Source organism: Oncorhynchus mykiss, chromosome 17, assembly GCF_013265735.2.
Source record: "Oncorhynchus mykiss isolate Arlee chromosome 17, USDA_OmykA_1.1, whole genome shotgun sequence".
NCBI lineage: Eukaryota > Metazoa > Chordata > Actinopteri > Salmoniformes > Salmonidae > Oncorhynchus > Oncorhynchus mykiss.
Window position 1 is genome coordinate 12,706,240 of NC_048581.1, and position 23,410 is coordinate 12,729,649.

The 23,410-nt window shown below is 47.1% G+C and overlaps 3 protein-coding genes and 1 long non-coding RNA gene across 9 annotated transcripts in view; 2 read left to right on the plus strand and 2 right to left on the minus strand.

Moving 5' to 3' along the window:
- Positions 1-159: 159 nt before the first annotated feature.
- LOC118940084 (tektin-4-like) lies at positions 160-2,177 on the minus strand. The gene is made up of 4 exons (XM_036948316.1): positions 2,162-2,177; positions 1,843-1,982; positions 389-649; positions 160-234 (listed from the first exon to the last, which is right to left on the minus strand). The coding sequence occupies exons 1-4, from the start codon at positions 2,175-2,177 to the stop codon at positions 160-162; spliced, it is 492 nt and encodes a 163-aa protein (XP_036804211.1).
- Positions 1,785-23,410, plus strand: part of LOC118940289 (LITAF domain-containing protein-like) — a 30,152-nt gene continuing 8,526 nt past the window's right edge. The window contains exons 1-2 of one of the 5 annotated variants that reach the window (XM_036949025.1): positions 1,785-1,881; positions 23,041-23,079. The gene's annotated coding sequence lies outside the window, so the exon portion shown is untranslated. Of the gene's footprint in view, positions 1,882-22,895; positions 23,080-23,410 lie in introns of those variants that run through there. The other 4 variants (XM_036949024.1, XM_036949027.1, XM_036949026.1 and 1 more) reach the window with 4 other exon arrangements.
- LOC118940288 (lipopolysaccharide-induced tumor necrosis factor-alpha factor homolog) lies at positions 1,795-12,068 on the plus strand. 2 transcript variants are annotated; one of them, XM_036949021.1, is made up of 5 exons: positions 1,795-1,941; positions 9,699-9,827; positions 10,547-10,675; positions 11,218-11,365; positions 11,481-12,068. In XM_036949021.1, exons 2-5 carry the CDS (start codon positions 9,704-9,706, stop codon positions 11,584-11,586), a joined length of 507 nt encoding a protein of 168 aa, XP_036804916.1. In that variant the 5' UTR covers positions 1,795-1,941; positions 9,699-9,703; the 3' UTR covers positions 11,587-12,068. The 2 variants fall into 2 exon arrangements, with proteins under 2 accessions (XP_036804916.1, XP_036804917.1); XM_036949022.1 differs by having other exon boundaries at positions 1,837-1,941; positions 9,703-9,827.
- Positions 10,721-20,194, minus strand: LOC118940290. Its single transcript, XR_005036827.1, has 3 exons — positions 19,513-20,194; positions 13,264-13,336; positions 10,721-13,029 (listed from the first exon to the last, which is right to left on the minus strand). It is a non-coding gene; the product is annotated as an uncharacterized LOC118940290 (long non-coding RNA).

The window sequence follows — 23,410 nt, forward strand, 5'->3', positions numbered from 1 at the left end:
TAGCGTAGTTCTTTTTAACGTTAATACTTTACAGGACAGTTCGTTTTTCAAGTCATTTAGCCCTTGGTATATTTTAAAGCACTTTGGTTTATTTGCTTGTCGTAATTTGTATCAGCCAAGTTTTGATAAATAAACCCCCTTATTGTTTCATTGTGACACTCACTTGATTTGATTGACAGCCTGACTCAGCGTTCTCTTCAACAGAGCCTGGATGCTCCTGATCAAGTCCACCTCCTGCGGTACACAAACACAACCATCACCTTATTTTCAGATTGGTTTCTAGTGAAATAACGTCTAGGCAACATTTAATAATGATACAAGTATTTAGGTGAACTAGAGCAAAGACAAGTCGATGTTATTTTTGTATCATCAGCAGCTCTTCTTCTACGCGGTCGCCGTCCCGACAGGTTAGGTTATCCGTGGCGATGGCGAACGGGATCTCGGTGGCGTCCAGCGCCTTCAACAGCCTCCTCTTCTGCTGCAGGAGGTCTGTCTCGGCCACCAGCTTCTTGATGTGCCGCTGCAGCTCCGACTTCCAGAAGTGGATATGCTGCAGTCTCTCTCCCAGGTGCCGCGTCCCCTCAGCTTGGGTGCGCAGAGTCCCGGCCTCGGTCTCCGTATCCAGTGTTTTGGACTCATGGCGAATCCTCTTTGCGTTGTTTCAGTCTGTAACCACCTGGTGAAGGGTAGAGAAATGCTTGAAGTGCCATTCCTCCGGGCTGCCATTCCTCTGAACGGTACCCCGCAGTAGCCAAGCCGTAGGGGGTATACAAGTGTATGTGGGCGGGAGGCCACTCTAAAGTGTGCAATGCCACAGATGTCTCAAGTTTTGAAGGAGCATTGGCATGCTGACTGAAGGAATGTCCACCAGAGCTGTTGCCAGAGAATTTAATGTTAATTTCTCTACCATAAGCCACCTCCAACATTGTTTTAGACAACATGGCAGAATGTTGAATAACCACGCCAGACCAGGACCTCCACATCTGGGTTCTTCACCTGCAGGATCGTCTAAGACCAGCCACCCAGACAGCTGATGAAATTGAGGACTATTTCTGTCTGTAATAAAGACCTTTTGTGGGGGAACAAATCATTCTGATTGGCTGGGCCTGGCTCCCAAGTGGGTGGGCCTATGCTCTTCCAGGCCCGTCTATGGCTGCGCCCCTGCCCAGTCATATGAAGTCCATAGATTAGAGCCTAATACATTTATTTCAATTGACTGATTTCCTGTAACTCAGTAAAACTGTTGAAATGGTTGCATGTTACGTTTATATTTTTCTTCAGTATACATTCTCAGGAAACAACGAATGGTGGATGGATGAACACACACACTTTTCTAAAATGTATTCACCTGAAAATAGGCCTATGTTAGGTGCTCTAATTACCTTTTTTTCCAAACACCAATGGACCAATGTTAGTAAAGTAATGACTGTCTGGTCTGCGTTACGTTCTAATAGTCTAACTGAAGGTTACTCATCTCACCAACAACCACAGCAATGTTGATAATCGAGAACAATAACACATTAACGTTTAACACCCTTCTCTCTCTCACACACACAGCATATTCACACCCCTCCACCTCTTCAATTTAAAACCCTTTAGTGAGTCAGAGGTCTCTGGTCTATTGATGGGAATCAGTGTCTTCAGGCCTGTGTCCCAAATGACACCATGTTCCCTAGATACGGTAGTGCACTACATTTGACCAGGGCTCAATGTCATTTGGGAAATGCCCCTGGTGTGAGTGGAATTTCCTGTTTGAATACGTTGTTACCTCATCTGCCTCACTCCTCCCCTCTGTGTGTGCGCTCGTTCTCACTCTCTTTCCTACCTGGTTCACTTTCTCACTGTCTCGAGGGAGTAGCAGCTCTGATCTTTAGCTCCACACAGTCGTCTCCTCCAGGACTCCAGTCCACAGTACCTCCTCTCCTCCAGGGCTCCAAAAAGGTAAGGGTCTGTTGCTCTGCTGGTGGCTGGGAAATGGTGCTCTGAGTTGGGGGATTTCAGAGTGCTTCTTTGGAGGATATAATAAAATATGAAAGAGTTGTGTGTATGACTAGGAATATCTGTTTGTTTTGTGTGTGTTGCTACGTGAGAAAGAAAATACTTGTTAGAAGAGGGGTGTTTTTAAATCGGTTTAGAGAAAACACAGCACCAGTCACCCTACCTTCTAACACAGACATCTCTGTTAGATGTGTACACACAGACATCTCTGTTAGATGTGTACACACAGACATCTCTGTTAGATGTGTACACACAGACAGCTCTGTTAGATGTGTACACACAGACAGCGCTGTTAGATGTGTACACACAGACAGCGCTGTTAGATGTGTACACACAGACAGCGCTGTTAGATGTGTACACACAGACAGCGCTGTTAGATGTGTACACACAGACAGCTCTGTTAGATGTGTACACACAGACAGCGCTGTTAGATGTGTACACACAGACAGCGCTGTTAGATGTGTACACACAGACAGCGCTGTTAGATGTGTACACACAGACAGCGCTGTTAGATGTGTACACACAGACAGCTCTGTTAGATGTGTACACACAGACAGCGCTGTTAGATGTGTACACACAGACAGCGCTGTTAGATGTAGACAGTGGCAAACTGTACTTCACACATCAGTGAATTTGATAGCTAACCAAACCATGATATAATTTATGGGGAAAAGTCCAGCTGTTCTGTGGGATGTTGGATTAAGGAAATTAAAATAAATCCTTGTGAAAATGTTTAACTGATTAGGGTGTGAGAGTTATGGTTCCTGCCCATGGTAAATGGGTATAGTAAAGGTCAGGTTTGGGGTCAATGCGAATTGAGATCCTTCAGTTCAGGAAGTAATCTGAAAAAATCTATATTCAATGACTTCTCAATAAATGGAAGAGGAGAAGCTACTAATTTAAAAAGTTCCTGAATTGGGTGTCTTCAATTCTAATTAACCTGTTGACCAGGGCCCATAGGGTAGTGTACTACTGTTGACCAGGGCCCATAGGGTAGTGTACTACTGTTGACCAGGGCCCATAGGGTAGTGTACTACTGTTGACCAGGGCCCATAGGGTAGTGTACTACTGTCGACCAGGGACCATAGGGTAGTGTACTACTGTTGACCAGGGCCCAGAGGGTAGTGTACTACTGTTGACCAGGGACCATAGGGTAGTGTACTACTGTTGACCAGGGCCCATAGGGTAGAGTACTACTGTCGACCAGGGCCCATAGGGTAGTGTACTACTGTCGACCAGGGCCCATAGGGTAGAGTACTACTGTCGACCAGGGCCCATAGGGTAGAGTACTACTGTCGACCAGGGCCCATAGGGTAGAGTACTACTGTTGACCAGGGCCCATAGGGTAGTGTACTACTGTCGACCAGGGCCCATAGGGTAGTGTACTACTGTCGACCAGGGCCCATAGGGTAGTGTACTACTGTTGACCAGGGCCCATAGGGTAGAGTACTACTGTTGACCAGGGCTGTTCCCTCAAATATTTTCATCAATGAGCAAATTTCAGGTCTGCTGAAGTTATTTTTAACCAGGGGCTCAACTTTACTAGGGACATGTCCCCCCACATTCTGAAATTCCATTAAGTCCCCCCCAGTTTTATCATTGAAATGTGATACAAAACGAGGCAACGGTGTGCTTTAGGACCATGCGGACGCCTCCGAGCGGTCAGGTAGGTTGTTTGGAGTGTTTATCCGAGTGGATAAAAATAATACAATTATGTCCCCCCCACTTCTAAAACCAATGTTGCCCCCCTATTTTTAACAGTGATCAATCAAGTAGACTACTATTTGGTCATAATGTAGGACTACCAGAGGGGCCTACCATCAAAAACAATGGGGAAAATGCATCCCATAACATTTTAACATGGAAATAGCTGTTCTATCATTCAGCCTACAGTAGCAGCCAATGTGTGGTGTTCAATGTTGGCCTACATTCTATGAGACGTTTGAAAAACACATTCAGGGCTTGACATGAACCTGTTTATCCACTTGTCCTTCAGACAAGGAGGAGACTGAAAATGTTGTTGAGTTGTTTGATGCAAGAAATCGTTTTATTCCCATACCATTATTACAGAAAATCAGACAAATACAACAAAATACAACACTGCCCCTTTAACACAAAAAAAGCTCTTTAGCTGAATCACTTTTCAAAGATGTTTAGAAATGCACACGTGTTGTGTCTTGTAGGAAACTACACTCCCCCATTGAGGATTACAAATGATCTATAACTGGGCTAATAACTCACTAACTAGCAAAGGATATGAACAAATGTCCACACGTTGCTACGTGCATCTCTCACTTTTGATCTCAAAACAAGCTCATCTACTCGCGACCGCAGATTCTGTAAAGACAGGCTCGTTCAAACAGTGTTGCCACCTCATCAATAAGGAAAGTAGCTATTGGCTGTCCTAAAAGTCGCTAGAAATCGGTAAATGACGTCTTTGCATAATTGGCCATGTAATTGTGACGGACGCTGTAGGAGAGAGGAATAAAGTCGTGGGAGAGACAAAATGCAAGTAAAAAAACACCCTAAATATGTTTAGAACCACTAATGAACTTTCTTCTGTCGATTCTTGTTTTTTTTTATGTCACAATTCCAACCCTCCTTTATCCGGGCTTGGGACCGGCAAAAGTGAACCAAGAGACTCTGGCGGAGTTACTAAGTTTTTTGTTTATTTGTTTATTTTTTTGTTATTTAGTTTATTTCATTTAAGAATGATGGAGGCCACTGTGTTCTTGGGGACCTTCAATGCTGCATATTTTTTGGTACCCTTCCCCAGATCTGTGCCTCGACACAATCCTGTCTCGGAGCTCTACGGACAATTCCTTCGAACTCATGGCTTGGTTTTTGCTGTGACATGCACTGTCAACTGTGAAACCTTATTTAGACAGGTGTGTGCCTTTCCAAACTATGTCCAATCAATTGAATTTACCACAGGTGAACTCCAAGTTGTAGAAACATTTCAAAGATGATCAATGGAAACAGGATGCACCTGAGCTCAATTTAGAGTAAATTTCATAGCAAAGGGTCTGAATACTTATGTAAATAAGGTATTTCTGTTTTGTAAACATTTGAAAACATTTTTAAGAACCTGTTTTTGCTTTGTCATTATGGGGTATTGTGATGCCATTATGGGGTATTGTGATGTCATTATGGGGTATTGTGATGTCATTATGTTGTATTGTGTGTAGATTTAGGATTTTTATTTATTTAATCCATTTTAGAATAAGGCTGTAACGTAACAAAATGTGGAAAAAGTCAAGGGGTCTGAATACTTCCCGAATGCACTGTATGTATAGCGCTGTAGTATAATCTATGCATTTCCTTATAATAGTTTGTTTTTAACGACTGACCTGGTTACTGTAAGTAAAGGTTATTGATAAGCCTGAGGTTAGAATGAATCAGGAGGTTAGAAAGTGTATTTATTTATTGAACCAGGAAGTCCTATTGGGATCAGAAGACCTGTTTCCCAAAGGAGACCACGTAGATCAATGATGTATAGATGATGGGATGTAATATAGCTGATTCCAGATGACATATTGTACTGTGTAATACAGCTGATTCCAGATGAGATACTGTACTGTGTATTAGAGCTGATTCCAGATGACATACTGTATTGTGTATTATAGCTGATTCCAGATGACATACTGCACTGTGTATTATAGCTGATTCCAGATGACATACTGCACTGTGTTTGCCTGTGACTGAGTAATGTCTCAACACTATCTGAGGAGTCCATAATATGGCTTGGAACCTTTTACTGCAGTGTGTGATTTTTGGTAGTCTTTAACAAATCTACTTTGAAACCAAAGTATACACCTCACACACATGGTTATGGGCTTATAAAAAGAAGACACCTGTACCATGTCAGGTATAGAGTTGAAATGTATTCAGTTTTGAGTTTGCATCCCAATATTACACTTTATATATACATCACAGAAGACTGAAACATAACAAAACTGTTTGACATAGAAACACTGGATTTTTGTCGCAAAAAAAAAAGAAAACACATTACAAATGATACAATTATGTAAAATATGAAAAACATTCCACCCATGAGGTCACAGAGGGCGCTTCTGGACATTGACTGCAGGAAAGGGCCATGAGGTCACAGAGGGCGCTTCTGGACATTGACTGCAGGAAAGGGCCATGAGGTCACAGAGGGCGCTTCTGGACATTGACTGCAGGAAAGGGCCATGAGGTCACAGAGGGCGCTTCTGGACATTGACTGCAGGAAAGGGCCATGAGGTCACAGAGGGCGCTTCTGGACATTGACTGCAGGAAAGGGCCATGAGGTCACAGAGGGCGCTGCTGGACATTGACTGCAGGAAAGGGCCATGAGGTCACAGAGGGCGCTTCTGGACATTGACTGCAGGAAAGGGCCATGAGGTCACAGAGGGCGCTTCTGGACATTGACTGCAGGAAAGGGCCATGAGGTCACAGAGGGCGCTTCTGGACATTGACTGCAGGAAAGGGCCATGAGGTCACAGAGGGCGCTTCTGGACATTGACTGCAGGAAAGGGCCATGAGGTCACAGAGGGCGCTTCTGGACATTGACTGCAGGAAAGGGCCATGAGGTCACAGAGGGCGCTTCTGGACATTGACTGCAGAAAAGGGCCATGAGGTCACAGAGGGCGCTTCTGGACATTGACTGCAGGAAAGGGCCATGAGGTCACAGAGGGCGCTTCTGGACATTGACTGCAGGAAAGGGCCATGAGGTCACAGAGGGCGCTTCTGGACATTGACTGCAGGAAAGGGCCATGAGGTCACAGAGGGCGCTTCTGGACATTGACTGCAGGAAAGGGCCATGAGGTCACAGAGGGCTCTTCTGGACATTGACTGCAGGAAAGGGCCATGAGGTCACAGAGGGCGCTTCTGGACATTGACTGCAGGAAAGGGCCATGAGGTCACAGAGGGCGCTTCTGGACATTGACTGCAGGAAAGGGCCATGAGGTCACAGAGGGCGCTTCTGGACATTGACTGCAGGAAAGGGCCATGAGGTCACAGAGGGCGCTTCTGGACATTGACTGCAGGAAAGGGCCATGAGGTCACAGAGGGCGCTTCTGGACATTGACTGCAGGAAAGGGCCATGAGGTCACAGAGGGCGCTTCTGGACATTGACTGCAGGAAAGGGCCATGAGGTCACAGAGGGCGCTTCTGGACATTGACTGCAGGAAAGGGCCATGAGGTCACAGAGGGCGCTTCTGGACATTGACTGCAGGAAAGGGCCATGAGGTCACAGAGGGCGCTTCTGGACATTGACTGCAGGAAAGGGCCATGAGGTCACAGAGGGCGCTTCTGGACATTGACTGCAGGAAAGGGCCATGAGGTCACAGAGGGCGCTTCTGGACATTGACTGCAGGAAAGGGCCATGAGGTCACAGAGGGCGCTTCTGGACATTGACTGCAGGAAAGGGCCATGAGGTCACAGAGGGCGCTTCTGGACATTGACTGCAGGAAAGGGCCATGAGGTCACAGAGGGCGCTTCTGGACATTGACTGCAGGAAAGGGCCATGAGGTCACAGAGGGCGCTTCTGGACATTGACTGCAGGAAAGGGCCATGAGGTCACAGAGGGCGCTTCTGGACATTGACTGCAGGAAAGGGCCATGAGGTCACAGAGGGCGCTTCTGGACATTGACTGCAGGAAAGGGCCATGAGGTCACAGAGGGCGCTTCTGGACATTGACTGCAGGAAAGGGCCATGAGGTCACAGAGGGCGCTTCTGGACATTGACTGCAGGAAAGGGCCATGAGGTCACAGAGGGCGCTTCTGGACATTGACTGCAGGAAAGGGCCATGAGGTCACAGAGGGCGCTGCTGGACATTGACTGCAGGAAAGGGCCATGAGGTCACAGAGGGCGCTGCTGGACATTGACTGCAGGAAAGGGCCATGAGGTCACAGAGGGCGCTGCTGGACATTGACTGCAGGAAAGGGCCATGAGGTCACAGAGGGCGCTTCTGGACATTGACTGCAGGAAAGGGCCATGAGGTCACAGAGGGCGCTTCTGGACATTGACTGCAGGAAAGGGCCATGAGGTCACAGAGGGCGCTTCTGGACATTGACTGCAGGAAAGGGCCATGAGGTCACAGAGGGCGCTTCTGGACATTGACTGCAGGAAAGGGCCATGAGGTCACAGAGGGCGCTTCTGGACATTGACTGCAGGAAAGGGCCATGAGGTCACAGAGGGCGCTTCTGGACATTGACTGCAGGAAAGGGCCATGAGGTCACAGAGGGCGGTTCTGGACATTGACTGCAGGAAAGGGCCATGAGGTCACAGAGGGCGCTTCTGGACATTGACTGCAGGAAAGGGCCATGAGGTCACAGAGGGCGCTTCTGGACATTGACTGCAGGAAAGGGCCATGAGGTCACAGAGGGCGCTTCTGGACATTGACTGCAGGAAAGGGCCATGAGGTCACAGAGGGCGCTTCTGGACATTGACTGCAGGAAAGGGCCATGAGGTCACAGAGGGCGCTTTTGGACATTGACTGCAGGAAAGGGCCATGAGGTCACAGAGGGCGCTTCTGGACATTGACTGCAGGAAAGGGCCATGAGGTCACAGAGGGCGCTTCTGGACATTGACTGCAGGAAAGGGCCATGAGGTCACAGAGGGCGCTTCTGGACATTGACTGCAGGAAAGGGCCATGAGGTCACAGAGGGCGCTTCTGGACATTGACTGCAGGAAAGGGCCATGAGGTCACAGAGGGCGCTTCTGGACATTGACTGCAGGAAAGGGCCATGAGGTCACAGAGGGCGCTTCTGGACATTGACTGCAGGAAAGGGCCATGAGGTCACAGAGGGCGCTTCTGGACATTGACTGCAGGAAAGGGCCATGAGGTCACAGAGGGCGCTTCTGGACATTGACTGCAGGAAAGGGCCATGAGGTCACAGAGGGCGCTTCTGGACATTGACTGCAGGAAAGGGCCATGAGGTCACAGAGGGCGCTTCTGGACATTGACTGCAGGAAAGGGCCATCAGGTCACAGAGGGCGCTTCTGGACATTGACTGCAGGAAAGGGCCATGAGGTCACAGAGGGCGCTTCTGGACATTGACTGCAGGAAAGGGCCATGAGGTCACAGAGGGCGCTTCTGGACATTGACTGCAGGAAAGGGCCATGAGGTCACAGAGGGCGCTTCTGGACATTGACTGCAGGAAAGGGCCATGAGGTCACAGAGGGCGCTTCTGGACATTGACTGCAGGAAAGGGCCATGAGGTCACAGAGGGCACTTCTGGACATTGACTGCAGGAAAGACCGGCCTCTGTATTTTGTATTGTCAACTGATGTGTCATTGTGGATTGACACTTAAAAGTTTTCTATCTAACTCTAACTGTTAATCATTCACCAGTAACATAGACCAGGGCTAGAGTTATTCTGATAGATTTAGTGGGTGTGTGGCATTCATTAGTTGTGGTGTTGTTATAGGCTTGTACTATTCAGAGGCTACAGGCCATGTCTTTGTCCAATGAAATGTCACCAATCTAGTTATTTGTCCTAAAGAAATGTCACCAAACCTGCCAGGTTGAATACAGGGATGTGTGTCAATGTTATAGGCAACAGCTTGAACAAGGTGTGTGTGTGTGAAAGAAGATAGGTGAGAGAGATAGGGGGCAGAGACACATGTTTTCTAAATGTGTTATTTTCACAAGGTGTGCTCAATGTGTTTGTGCTCACTCTCTTCCACTCTCTCTCTCTCAACCCCACCCCAGACAGTATGGAGAAGAGCAAGTATGGACCCCCGCAGGACGTGTCGGCTCCCCCCTACCCCGGCTTCCCAGCGGGCTACCAGGGAAGTGGGGGGGGAACAGCCCACCCCCCTCAGCCTGGCTTCCAGGGAGGTAAGAGATCAGATCTACACGGATACTCTTCGGGACAGTTAAAGCCTACACTCATAGAAAATAAGGTGCTGTCGAGAACATGAAAGGGTTCCTACGGCTTTCCCCATAGGAGAACCCTCTGAAGAGCTTTCCAGACCAGGACTAGGTATCATCCGTGTTCAAGAAACCAGACCTTATTCTTTATGTATTATGTATATTAAACATTTTCCTGGACAGCAACTCCCTTCAAAGTGTTTTCATTAAGCATTTTGGAAGTGTGTGTTATGATAGCCATAGATGTCATGAACATCAGTGTTAAGGGCTGGCCAACCACTCTCTATCCCTGGGTTTGTGTCCCCATAATGCTGGCCAACCACTCTGTATCCCTGGGTTTGTGTCCCCATAATGCTGGCCAACCACTCTGTATCCCTGGGTTTGTCCCCCCATAATGCTGGCCAACCACTCTGTATCCCTGGGTTTGTGTTCCCATAATGCTGGCCAACCACTCTGTATCCCTGGGTTTGTGTTCCCATAATGCTGGCCAACCACTCTGTATCCCTGGGTTTGTGTTCCCATAATGCTGGCCAACCACTCTGTATCCCTGGGTTTGTGTTCCCATAATGCTGGCCAACCACTCTGTATCCCTGGGTTTGTGTTCCCATATTGCTGGCCAACCACTCTGTATCCCTGGGTTTGTGATAAATTACAGTGTATTGATGTATTTATTTATCCCTTATCAGGTCCCCAACCCGGCATGTACCCACCACCTCCCCAACCCGGCATGTACCCACCACCTCCCCAACCCGGCATGTACCCACCACCTCTCCAAGATGGCACGGGCATGGCACAGCCTACAAATGCCCCCGGCAGTGAGTCACACACACACACTGAAGAAAACTCCTCTCTGACCAAACTACCTCAATCGGTTCCTTATTTTATTATTCACAGTACACCGTGGAAAACGAGAACCAAATAGTAGTCACACAAGGCATTGGCTGGATATCCTGGCCATAGCAACACCCATCCTTAGCAACCCTTCTAATCCTCTACCCTCTGTGGGGGCGGGAAATATAGAACAAAGAACCCCATTTTTGGAGGTTCTAATTGGTTCTGTTCTGTTCTGTCCAGTTCTATCCCGTCTATCCCATTCTATTGAGTTCTATCCAGTTCTAACCAGTATTCTCCTCCCTCTGCAGTAACCCGGGTGGTGGTTCTGTCCTGTTCTATCTGGTTCTAACCAGTATTCTCCTCCCTCTGCAGTAACCCGGGTGGTGGGGATTCTTTCTAGTCCTGTCCAATTCTATGAAGTTATATCCTGTTCTGACCAGTTCTATCTGGTTCTAACCAGTATTCTCCTCCCTCTGCAGTAACCCAGGTGGTGGTTCTAACCAGTATTCTCCTCCCTCTGCAGTAACCCAGGTGGTGATACAGCAGCCGCTGCTAAGAGACGTACCCGGCCAGATGATGTGTCCCTACTGTCAGGTCCAGGTTCTGACAGAGACCACACACACCCCTGGACTGGTCACCTGGCTCATCTTTGGAGTCCTCTGCTGCTTCATGTGAGTTATACAAGCACACACACCATATGCAGACATGTGGCAAACATTATTTTTTCTCTCAAACACACATACACTGTAGAGATGGATACACACACTGAATACCTTCTCTCTCTAGATGCTGGCCATGCTCTTGGATTCCATTCTGTGTTGACTCCTGTAAGGATGTAGAACACCGCTGCCCCAACTGCAAGAGAGTGATCCACATCCACAAACGCGAATAGACCAAGATGAGACGCATGCCACAAAGTGATCCACATACACAAACACGTGACTAGACCAAGCTGAGAAACCTGCCACAAATTGATCCACAACTAGCCCCGGCCCACAGACACTGCTGCCACAAAGTGATCTATACTTTTATGAATCCATTCCAATACACCACTAGGTCAAGAACGCTTTTAGTACCTGAGTAATGGTGACTCATATTTCCAACCATAACACACACGCTTGTGAACAATAGTCTGACTGTGGCTGAAATTACTACTGGAAGACCAGTTTAACATTGACTAGTGTCCGTGTGTAACAAGCGAAGGCCACTTCTAGCAGACTTTTTACACTGATTGTAATATATGTTTTCTTTCATTCTGTGAATCTTCATGTTAGACAAAGTAGGATTCTATTTGTATTGACGTTGGTATTGATTGGTTGTTGGGTTTTTTAAAGGGACAGTCCACAGTTGAAACAATAAAAAAGCTGAACCCTGCCTCTGTTTTTGTAAAAAGCTGTGGGATTTGTCTGGAGAAGTGTAACCGCTCTAAGACAGAGCTGTGCATGCAATGACTGACCATCCAACGTCATAGCTTCATCCATGTTTTGGGCTATACAGTGTATGTTTACATTTACAACATTGGAGCAAAACAAGCTTATATTTTGGGTTCTGATGGGGTACAACAGTTGAACTAAGCACAAGTTATATTAACTGCGGATTGCCCCTTTTATTGATTAACAATTGTTTTAAAAGTTAATAATAACGGACTTTTGAGACAATAGTGGCCTTTTTTTCCAGAAACACACACCAATATTTTTTTCTAAAACGTATTCACCTGAAAAAAGGCCTGTGTGAGGTGTGTTAACTATTCTTTATAGCAATAGACACGTGTGTAGGTGTGGCTTATAGGGTGTCTAATTGTTCTAAATGTTTTCAAAATGGGTGAGAGCCTGTTTTGTTTTTGTACAGACACCACTCCTACCTAAACAGCACCCTCACCTGCGAAGTAGAAATCAAAGGAAGAGAAACTGGAAATTGAATAACTGCAGTTGACATAGCTAAGTAAATTGAAGAATACTCTTATTGCAATGTGGATGGCTCTTAAAAGAGCCTTTGATTGTGCATAGTGTAGTCTATGGTGTTGCCAGGGAACAGCATCCTTTGTGAAGAAGTAGGAGGTGAAGGTCTCCTGCACACAGATTGCCTCCTGTGCTGCGTTGTTGGCCCCCATCCTGGCAACATCCTGCAGAGCAGCAGACCTCTCCTCTGGAACACGGCGGAGCGCTGCAGGTCCCCTCCTGTTCATCATCATGAAGTTATGCAGGACACAGGTAGCCTTCACAGATGCCGGAAATCCCCCACGAGACAGTCCCAGATGGCCCTGGTCACCCAACTGTGCCGTGCCCTACACAGTAACTGTAGGCAATCGTTTAAGAAATCTCCAGTTGCAAGGCATCTGTAGGAATATGGAAGATAATGTCATTAGACTTTTACACCACAAGGTCATTGTGGATTACAAAGTATAATATTTCTTATAACATTGGATAGATGCATGTGTAGCATGTGACGACAGCAGGATCATATCAAGGATAGCGTCACAAATGAATACATAAATACCACTTGAAGCTTGATGATGACTTGATCATTTGAATCAGCTGAGTGGCACGGAGGCAAAAATTAAAATGCGCACCCCTTTGAGACCCCAGGAACAGGACTGGGAACCATTGCTCTTCATCTGCAGACAGGGTTTCACAGCTCTGTATCTGAGGACAGAAAACAGACTTCATTATACTAAAATTAGACTGCACTGAATATTATGTTACGATTCTCTCCGTCCTCACTTCTTACTATGGAGTGGAACTACACAACAGTACCTGCCCTATCCAGAATAGCCTACTCTACCTTATTTGACAGTTGGAGCAGCTATCCATCCTTTCACTCTCTTCCATGGCTGTTAGCTAGCTACCTACAAATGCATTTGGAGTTTGTTTTACAATTACATCAAGATAGCTAGCCATTATGAAGTTAGGTAACTGGTGATATTTAATTCAGTTAGCTAGCTATGCAGTATGTAAAGTTGGTTAGATAGATAGCTACGTTAGCAGTTCAGTTGAGTTAAATTACACTGTAGCTAGTTCGCTAATAATACATAAACTGTGTAAATTGACTGTAGCACGCTTATTGGTCATAGTATGGGTATAGTTAGTCTACCAAAAGTTCCCGCATTTCGTACTTCATTAACCAAAATACAAAGTATACAAGCAGTGGACACTTCCGTGCTTTTATGGCCCATAATGCAGTTCAGAAAATAGGCTCCAACGTTTTCAGATTTGAACAAAATGGCGGAAAATATGCGGGCGAAGTCCGACGAGAAAAGAGACGAATTCATTGCTTTAATTAATTATGGCAAATGTTTAAAAAATGTCGAGCAATGTAATACAGTAATTAATTTTCAAATAAGGTTACACATTATGTTGCCAGACGATTTGTTAGCTACGCTATTCTTACCAACCGCATAGTATATCAATACAGCACTATGTGCTGGTATGTTACCCGTTAGTTGGCTACTAATACATCGAACTTGCCAGTATATTAAATAATTTATATGCTATCTAACTACCCAACTGTGTTGTTTGAATGTTAAATGACGAGACAGAGGCATTGATGCGAGTAACCAGTCTTGTTCAGTACATGACAACACATCCGGGTATCTCAAGCACCCCGGTAAAACACAAGAGTTGCAGTAATGAACATTTACCAACAGATGGCATCACTGTGCAATCTTACACCCATAACATCTTCCATTTAATAAAATAGGACAGGAGGTGTCAATTCACTAACAAAACAAACCTAGTAACAATTTCCAACATGAACAGTTTAGTAATTATTATTATTATTTTTTCCCAGGTAACAACAACACATTTTGATATTCTCTTCACTTTTATCTCTGTCAACAATCCCTGATGGGAAACCTACAGATTAAGTCTTTTTGGTGGCTGGGACAGACGCCCGCAGCGTGAAAAGACAGGGGGCTTGTCTGCAAGGACTGCGGGTTCCCGCACAGGCGTGTCACCTGAATGTCTAAGGGGAGAATTGATGGGCGAGGGAGCGGCCGACCTGTGATCCCCTGGCTCTTCGCCCAGTGCCTCAGGCCCCATGTGACTTGCTGGGGTTCTGTCTTTTGTCATGCGACCCCTTTGGCCATCATGGTTCTGAGTAGGTGCTGGCTCAGCAATCCGAAGGTCAACCCTGTTACGACGGTACAGTGATCCATTCACTTCGACCAAGTAGGAGCGTGGTGCCACTTTCTGTACACAGGATCCGAGTCTCCAAAGGCCTGTCCGGTCCCCTGGTAGTGGCTTCATTCGCACCGTTTCACCCACCCTGAGCTCAGGTAAGTCTTTTGCGATTTGTCGTAGATGAACTTGGAGACCTGTCTTCTGTGACGTAGCTTCACCAGCACGTCTGTCACCACACATGGCTCCAGGAGAGTGCTGGCTACTGGCAGAGCTGCTTTTAAGCGCCGTGCCATGAGGCGCTGTGCCGGGCTGCTGTCCATGCCTTCTGTCGGGGTATTGCGCCACTGCAAGATTGCTTTCCAGGCATCTTTGCCCTCTCGCAGAGCCTTTTTGCAGAGGTTCTTTGCGATTTTTACTGCGGACTCTGCCTTCCCATTAGCTTTTGGGTGTTGTGGTGATGAAGTGACGTGCTCGAATTCCCATCCTGCAGCAAATTTTCGGAACTCAACTCCGGAGAATTGGGGTCCATTGTCTGAAATTACCCTATCTGGCTGGCCATAGCGGGCAAACTGAGCCTTGCAGCGTTTGATCGTTGTCTCTGCTGAGAGGTCGGGGAGGAGGTCGATCTCCCAAAAGTCTGAGTAATGATCGACTACCAGCAGAAAGTCTTTGCCACTGTGCTGGAAGAGATCTAGACTTACTATCTGCCAGGGGCGCATCGGTAGCTCGTGGGACATCATCGTCTCTCTCTGTTGCTCAATGGCATATTCATTGCAGATTGTGCATTTACTGACATAGTCTTTGATTTCACTCTGCATTCCTGGCCAATACAGTGTGTCACGTGCTTGTCTGTAACAGGCCTCACCTCCTATGTGACTTGAGTGCACACGCGCCAACATCTCAGGGCGCAGAGACCGGGGAATAACGACTCTCTGACTCTTGAATATTACTCCGTTTTGAACACTGAGCTCCTCTTTGACTGGCCAATATTCTCTGACGGCTAAAGCAGTTTCTTCCCTGCAGTCGGGCCAGCCCATCAGAATCACAGACCTCAATGCCTGGAGTTGCCTGTCCCTGTCTGTGTGCTGTCTGATTTGTATAAGGCGCTGGTCCGTAACATTAAGGTAGTCAGCCTGGTTGATGTGTTCAACATCCACTTGCTCTGTTTGTAAGCTGCACACTGCATGTTGTTCATGCATGGAGCGTGTGTGAGTGCCTGATGCAGTAGCCCTGCTGAGCGTGTCACTCACATACATCTCTGGCCCTGGCTTATACACCACCTTGAGGTTGTAGTTTTGTAGGGCCAGTAGCATGCTCTGCAGTCGTTTTGGGGCATTCAGGAGAGGCTTGCTGAATATAGCAATAAGGGGCTTGTGATCTGTCTCTGCGGTAATATTGTTGCGCCCGTACAGGTAGTGGTGGAAGCGTTGGCATGCAAACACAATGCTGAGGCACTCCTTCTCTATCTGGGCATAGTTCTGCTCTGTTGGGGTGAGTGCCCTAGAGGCGAATGCCACAGGCTGGCCCTCCTGCATGAGGCAACAGCCAAGTCCATACTGGCTTGAGTCACTCTGAATCGTGACAGGTTTTGACACATTGTAGTATCGCAGTATAGGTGTCTGGGTGACCAGTTGTTTTATTTCCCTCACCGCTGCGTCATGTTTTGGGAGCCAATGCCAGATGGTGTCCTTGTCCATGAGCCTCCTCAATGGCTCACACACTTCAGAGAGCCGCGGTAGGAATTTGGCCAGATAGGTGACGAATCCGACGAAGCGCTGCACTCCCTTCACGTCAGATGGGTGGGGCATTTCCAAGACAGCCTTCACTTTTTCAGGATCCGCCTTCAATCCGGTGGAGGACAAGATGTGCCCATGAAAGCGGACCTCTGGCACTTTAAACTGAAGCTTTTTTATGCTTAGCCTTAGCTTGACATGTCTGCATCTGGCCATCAGGGCCAGCAGCTTGGCGTCATGGTCACATTCTGCCTCCTCATCACTGTCCCCACAGCCCACTACGAGGATGTCATCTGCTATGGGTTCCACGCCACTGAGTCCCATCAACAGCTCATGCTGTTTCCGCTGATACACCTCTGGAGCCACGGAGACACCAAACGGAAGCTTCAACCACCTCTTCCTGCCCCAGGGTGTCCAAAAGGTGGTCATGTAGCTGCTGGGCTCGTCGAGCTTGCACTGCAGGAAGGCATCCACGAGCGTGAAGACTCTGGCCTTTGGGAGCTTGTAAAGAACATCCTCCAACGTGGGCATAATGTAATGTGAACGTCGCAGAGCCCGGTTGAGGTGTTTAGGATCAATGCATATCCGTAGCTTGTCTGGTTTCTTGACGATAACCATATTACTTATCCAGTCTGTAGGCTCGGTGACGGATATGATGTGGCCATCTGCTTCGTATTTGTCAAGCTGAGCCTTCGTAGCTGCTTTCATGGCCACTGGTACATTGCGGGGTGCACACTGGACAGGCTGGATTGCTGCGTCCAACTCAAAGTGGACTTCCCCAGGAACTGACTCGACCGGTGCGTTGAAGACATCATGGTACTTGCTTAGGAGTGTCTCCTTGCTCAGGGGCTATAATGTTAAGATCAGCTGGGATGGTGAAGTTAATAAGTCCAAGGCGCTCGCATGTAGAACCTGACAGTAATGGCTGTTGACTAGCCTCAACTATTTCAAACTCAAGGTTGTATTTCTGGCCACGTAAAACACACTGTCACAAACAGGCCTAAAGAGGTCATGAACTGGCCTGAATACAGTTTCAGCTTGGTGCTACTCTGTGTGAGTTTGTCTCTGGGCGCGAGCCTCCTTTTGTCTTTAAGGCTCATAACGTTGCATGTGGCCCCTGAATCTAGCTGGCATTGCTGTGGTTTATTATTAAGTAGCAGAGTGACAAGCCACTTTTGTCCTTTTGCCCTCACTGCCCCTATGCACTCGCTAGCATATACATCCTCTGTGATGTCGTTCCCTTCATCTGTGTTTGTTTCCATGGAGTGCACTTTACCCTCCTTTCTCTTGCTTTTCATGCAGACCCTTGCGAAGTGATTAGCTGTACCACAGGATTTGCATATTTTTCCATAGGCTGGGCAGTGTTCTTTTCCTCGTCCATGAGAAATGCCACAATATCGGCATGTATTGGGGTTGTCTACTGCAGAGTTGGCTGTAGTATTAGCATTAGCTGTGGCAAAGGGGAATTTCTTTACTGGCTGCCTGAATGTAGCATTGACATTGTCCGTATGTTGCCTTTCTAGCTCCATGAACCTTATCCGTATATCAGTAAGCTCTGCTGCACGGTATGTCTCCACTGCCAAGGCCAGCGTCAGGTCACGTTCTCTCAGCAAACGTCTGCGGGTGCCCTCATCAGTTATGCCAAGCACAATCTTATCTCTGATCAGTTCATCTCTTAAAGCACCATAGTCACATGTAGCTGCCTTTTCCCTTAACCTAGTGACAAAGCTGTCAATGGACTCCCCGTCCTCCTGTTTGCAACGACCGAAAACATAACGCTCGTAGATGACGTTCTTTGCTGGCGTAAAGTAATGTTCAAGAGCATCAAGAATAGCTATAGCGTTACCTTGCTGAGCTGCTGTTAGGTTCAGGTTGTGTTTGTATACGTGTCGGCATTCAGTTCCCATTATAGTCCTCAAAGTGGCAGCCACTACCTCATCTTCCTTTTCCAGAAGTCCCGTTGCTAGCGCATAGTCCTCCCATTCACCTCTAAACGTATCCCAGTTCGTGCTCCAATCCCCGCTGGGGAATGTTCGCTGCCATGTCTAACCGGTGCTAACAACACTGAAACTAACTAGCAAACTCACTAAATTTTACACAAATAAGCATTTGTTTGTAAACCAGAGCAGGTGACTCTAATTTGCGGAAAGCATGGTTAGTTATCCGACTCTGACAGCATGTTTGAATGTTAAATGACGAGACAGAGGCATTGATGCGAGTAACCAGTCTTGTTCAGTACATGACAACACATCCGGGTATCTCAAGCACCCCGGTAAAACACAAGAGTTGCAGTAATGAACATTTACCAACAGATGGCATCACTGTGCCATCTTACACCCATAACAGTTCGTAAATTGCGTTTTGCTCTTGAAGTGTTCAGAGCGCACACTGGACTCACAATGGCAGTCAAGCACCCAAGCTAACATTGGCTAGCTACTTCATTTACTCGCCCTTATCTATAGCACAGACGAGAATGCTCTTGTAACAGTATAACTTTCGTCCGTCCCCTCGCCCCTACCCGGGCTCGAACCAGGGACCCTCTGCACACATCACCCTCGAAGCGTCGTTGCCCATCGCGCCGAGACAGAAGGTCTCAGAGCGAGGTCGCCGATTGAAACGCTATTAGCACCACCACTAACCAGCCATTTCACATCGGTTACACTCTGAAATCGGAGTAGAGAGTGAATTTACATACGCAACCTATTGACTTGATTATTCACGTCATTCTTAGTTTGGCGGTATGGTCGTTGAGCGTTCCTAATGGACATTGTCTAAGGTCTTGTCATTTGTTTTATTAACAAGAAGTTGCATAGTAACAGAATCAGAATCAACTTCCAAATTGGAAGGATACCGTTCGTTTACAGTTTCCTAAAATTAACTAATAGTATATACAATCATTAAGTATGTAGTATACAGTATGTTATTCGAACACGGATATAGTCTTTATCCCAAAGTGTATTTACTTACTTTAAATAGGTTCTCCCAGCAGCAATGTGGACGATTGGAAACAGGGCAGCGAAGTGTCACCAGAGCGGGTTAGAGCACACAACTTTTTAACTGTTAATGGAGAATAGATTGAACTATTTACCCATTTAATACCCAGATATTTGTTGCACAACAGAACTGCTGCTGCCAGGATGCCCACAAGCGAGCCACGCGGTAGTTTACCGCGTGCAAGTGTACACAGGCCATAACAAATATCATGTTAATTTTATATAAATGACAACGCGACACACAGCTTTTGTTTCTTATATCCCATACGTAACTGTATTGCAGAAATACAGTTTGACATTTGCTATCATTGTTTTCTATGTTGCGTGCACGCTTCATAGTTTACGTGGTAACAGTCATTGTTATAATTTTAACCATCATCATTCTCAAGTAAATAGTCACAGTTCAAAGTAATGTCTTGTTTACGTCTATTCCTCAGCAGTGATGGATGCCACGGTGTGCTGATAAAGGAGGTCCGACCTGAATCCCAGGGTTAAAATACGGTTCCGGAAGGGCGTTGGGAAATGCCCACCGTCTCTTCACCCCGGTGGAACTCTTTTTCCCTTTGACGAGTTTAAAATAGCGAAGTACAGTTATACATTGATATTGTATACTGTTATTGATAAAATAATGCTTATATTTAACGTTATCATTATTGTAGAAATGTAAAACTTGACGGTTTTGCAGACTTGCCTTGGAGCTGGCCACTCCCCTTATAATGGAACGTCCCATCAGCGAGTTTATTTTTGGTTTATGTACGTTCTGTTCCTGCACGTTATAGCGTAGTTCTTTTTAACGTTAATACTTTACAGGACAGTTCGTTTTTCCAAGTCATTTAGCCCTTGGTATATTTTAAAGCACTTTGGTTTATTTGCTGAGTCGTAATTTGTATCAGCCAAGTTTTGATAAATAAACCCCCTTATTGTTTCATTGTGATGCTCACTTGATTTGATTGACAGCCTGACTCAGCGTTCTCTTCAACAGAGCCTGGATGCTCCTGATCAAGTCCACCTCCTGCGGTACACAAACACAACCATCACCTTATTTTCAGATTGGTTTCTAGTGAAATAACGTCTAGGCAACATTTAATGATGATACAAGTATTTAGGTGAACTAGAGCAAAGACAAGTCAATGTTATTTTTGTATCATCAGCAGCTCCTCTACGCGGTCGCAGTTCCCGACAGGTTAGGTTATCCGTGGCGATGGCGAACGGGATCTCGGTGGCGTCCTGCGCCTTCAACAGCCTCCTCTTCTGCTGCAGGAGGAGGTCTGTCTCGGCCACCAGCTTCTCGATGTGTCGCTGCAGCTCCGACTTCCAGAAGTGGATATGCTGCAGTCTCTCTCCCAGGTGCCGCGTGCCCTCAGCTTGGGTGCGCAGAGTCCCGGCCTTGGTCTCCGTATCCAGTGTTTTAGACTCATGGCGAATCCTCTTTGCGTTGTTTCAGTCTGTAACCACCTGGTGAAGGGTAGAGAAATGCTTGAAGTGCCATTCCTCCAGGCTTCCATTCGTCCAGGCTTCCATTCCTCCGGGCTGCCATTCCTCCGGGCTGCCATTCCTCCGGGCTTCCATTCCTCCGGGCTTCCATTCCTCCGGGCTTCCATTCCTCCGGGCTTCCATTCCTCCGGGCTTCCATTCCTCCGGGCTGCCATTCCTCCGGGCTTCCATTCCTCCGGGCTTCCATTCCTCCGGGCTGCCATTCCTCCGGGCTGCCATTCCTCCGGGCTGCCATTCCTCCGGGCTGCCATTCCTCCGGGCTTCCATTCCTCCGGGCTGCCATTCCTCCGGGCTTCCATTCCTCTGGGCTGCCATTCCTCCGAGCTTCCATTCCTCCGGGCTGCCATTCCTCCGGGCTGCCATTCCTCCGGGCTTCCATTCCTCCGGGCTGCCATTCCTCCGGGCTGCCATTCCTCCGGGCTGCCATTCCTCTGAACGGTACCCCGCAGTAGCCAAGCCAGAGGAGGGATACAAGTGTATGCGTGCGGGAGGCCACTCTAAAGTGTGCAATGCCACAGATGTCTCAAGTTTTGAGGTAGCATGCAATTGGCATGCTGACTGAAGGAATGTTCACCAGAGCTGTTGCCAGAGAATTTAATGTTAATTTCTCTTCCATAAGCCACCTCCAACATTGTTTTAGACAATATGGCAGAATTTTGAATAACCACACCAGACCAGGACCTCCACATCTGGGTTCTTCACCTGCAGGATCGTCTGAGACCAGCCACCCAGACAGCTGATGAAACTGAGGAGTATTTCTGTCTGTAGTAAAGACCTTTTGTGGGGGAACAAATCATTCTGATTGGCTGGGCCTGGCTCCCAAGTGGGTGGTCCTATGCTCTTCCAGGCCCGTCTATGACTGCGCCCCTGCCCAGTCATATGACGTCCATAGATTAGAGCCTAATACATTTATTTCAATTGACAGATTTCCTGACTGATTTCCTGTAACTCAGTAAAACTGTTGAAATGGTTGCATGTTACGTTTATATTTTTCTTCAGTATACATTCTCAGGAAACAACGAATGGTGGATGGATGAACACACACACTTTTCTAAAATGTATTCACCTGAAAATAGGCCTATGTTAGGTGCTCTAATTACCTTTTTTTCCAAACACCAATGGACCAATGTTAGTAAAGTAATGACTGTCTGGTCTGCGTTACGTTCTAATAGTCTAACTGAGGATGAGTCATGGTGATAATAGGCTGCTGGTTAATGCTCTGCTGGCTACTAGGTCTTCTGCCTTCTCACTAACAAACGTATTTTCCAACCACGACGTTGTTGATCGAGAACTATAAACACCTTAACTCACCACAGCCACAATTTCCCCTCAAAACACACACACAGGAACACACACACACACACACACACACACACACGAACACAGCATATTCACACCCCTCCACCTCTTCACTTTAAAACCCTTTAGTGAGTCTGAGGTCTCTGGTCTATTGATGGGAATCAGTGTCTTCAGGCTTGTGTCCCAAATGACACCATGTTCCCTAGATACAGGAGTGCACTACTTTTGACCAGGACTCAATGTCATTTGGGAAACATTCCCTGGTGTGAGTGGAATTTCCTGCTTCCTTTTATACTGAGATTCGTCGTCACACAGTGATGATGCAATTACACTGGAACTAGTGATTGACCAACGGGTGGAGTTATTTTCCATCGGGCTTGTGTTCACTATTCAGCCACTTCAGATAACGTTGTTACCTCATCTGCCTCACTCCTCCCCTCTGTGTGTGCACTCCTCCCCTCTGTGTGCGCACTCCTCCCCTCTGTGTGTGCACTCCTCCCCTCTGTGTGCGCACTCCTCCCCTCTGTGTGTGCGCTCGTTCTCACTCTCTTTCCTACCTGGTTCACTATCTCACTGTCTCGAGGGAGTAGCAGCTCTGATCTTTAGCTCCACACAGTCCACAGTACCTCGTCTCCTCCAGGACTCCAGTCCACAGTACCTCGTCTCCTCCAGGACTCCAGTCCACAGTACCTCGTCTCCTCCAGGACTCCAGTCCACAGTACCTCGTCTCCTCCAGGGCTCCAAAAAGGTAAAGGGGCTGTTGCTCTGCTCGTGGCTGGGAAAGGGTGCTCTGAGTTGGGGGGTTTCAGAGTGCTTCTTTGGAGGATATAATAACATATGAAAGAGTTGTGTGTATGACTAGGAATATCTGTGTTTGTTTTGTGTGTGTTGCTACGTGAGAAAGAAAAGACTTGTTAGAAGAGGGGTGTTTTTAAATCGGTTTAGAGAAAACACAGCACCAGTCACCCTACCTTCTAACTCTGTCTTGGTGCCTAATGTTTGACAGCGCTGTTAGATGTGTACACACAGACAGCGCTGTTAGATGTGTACACACAGACATCTCTGTTAGATGTGTACAC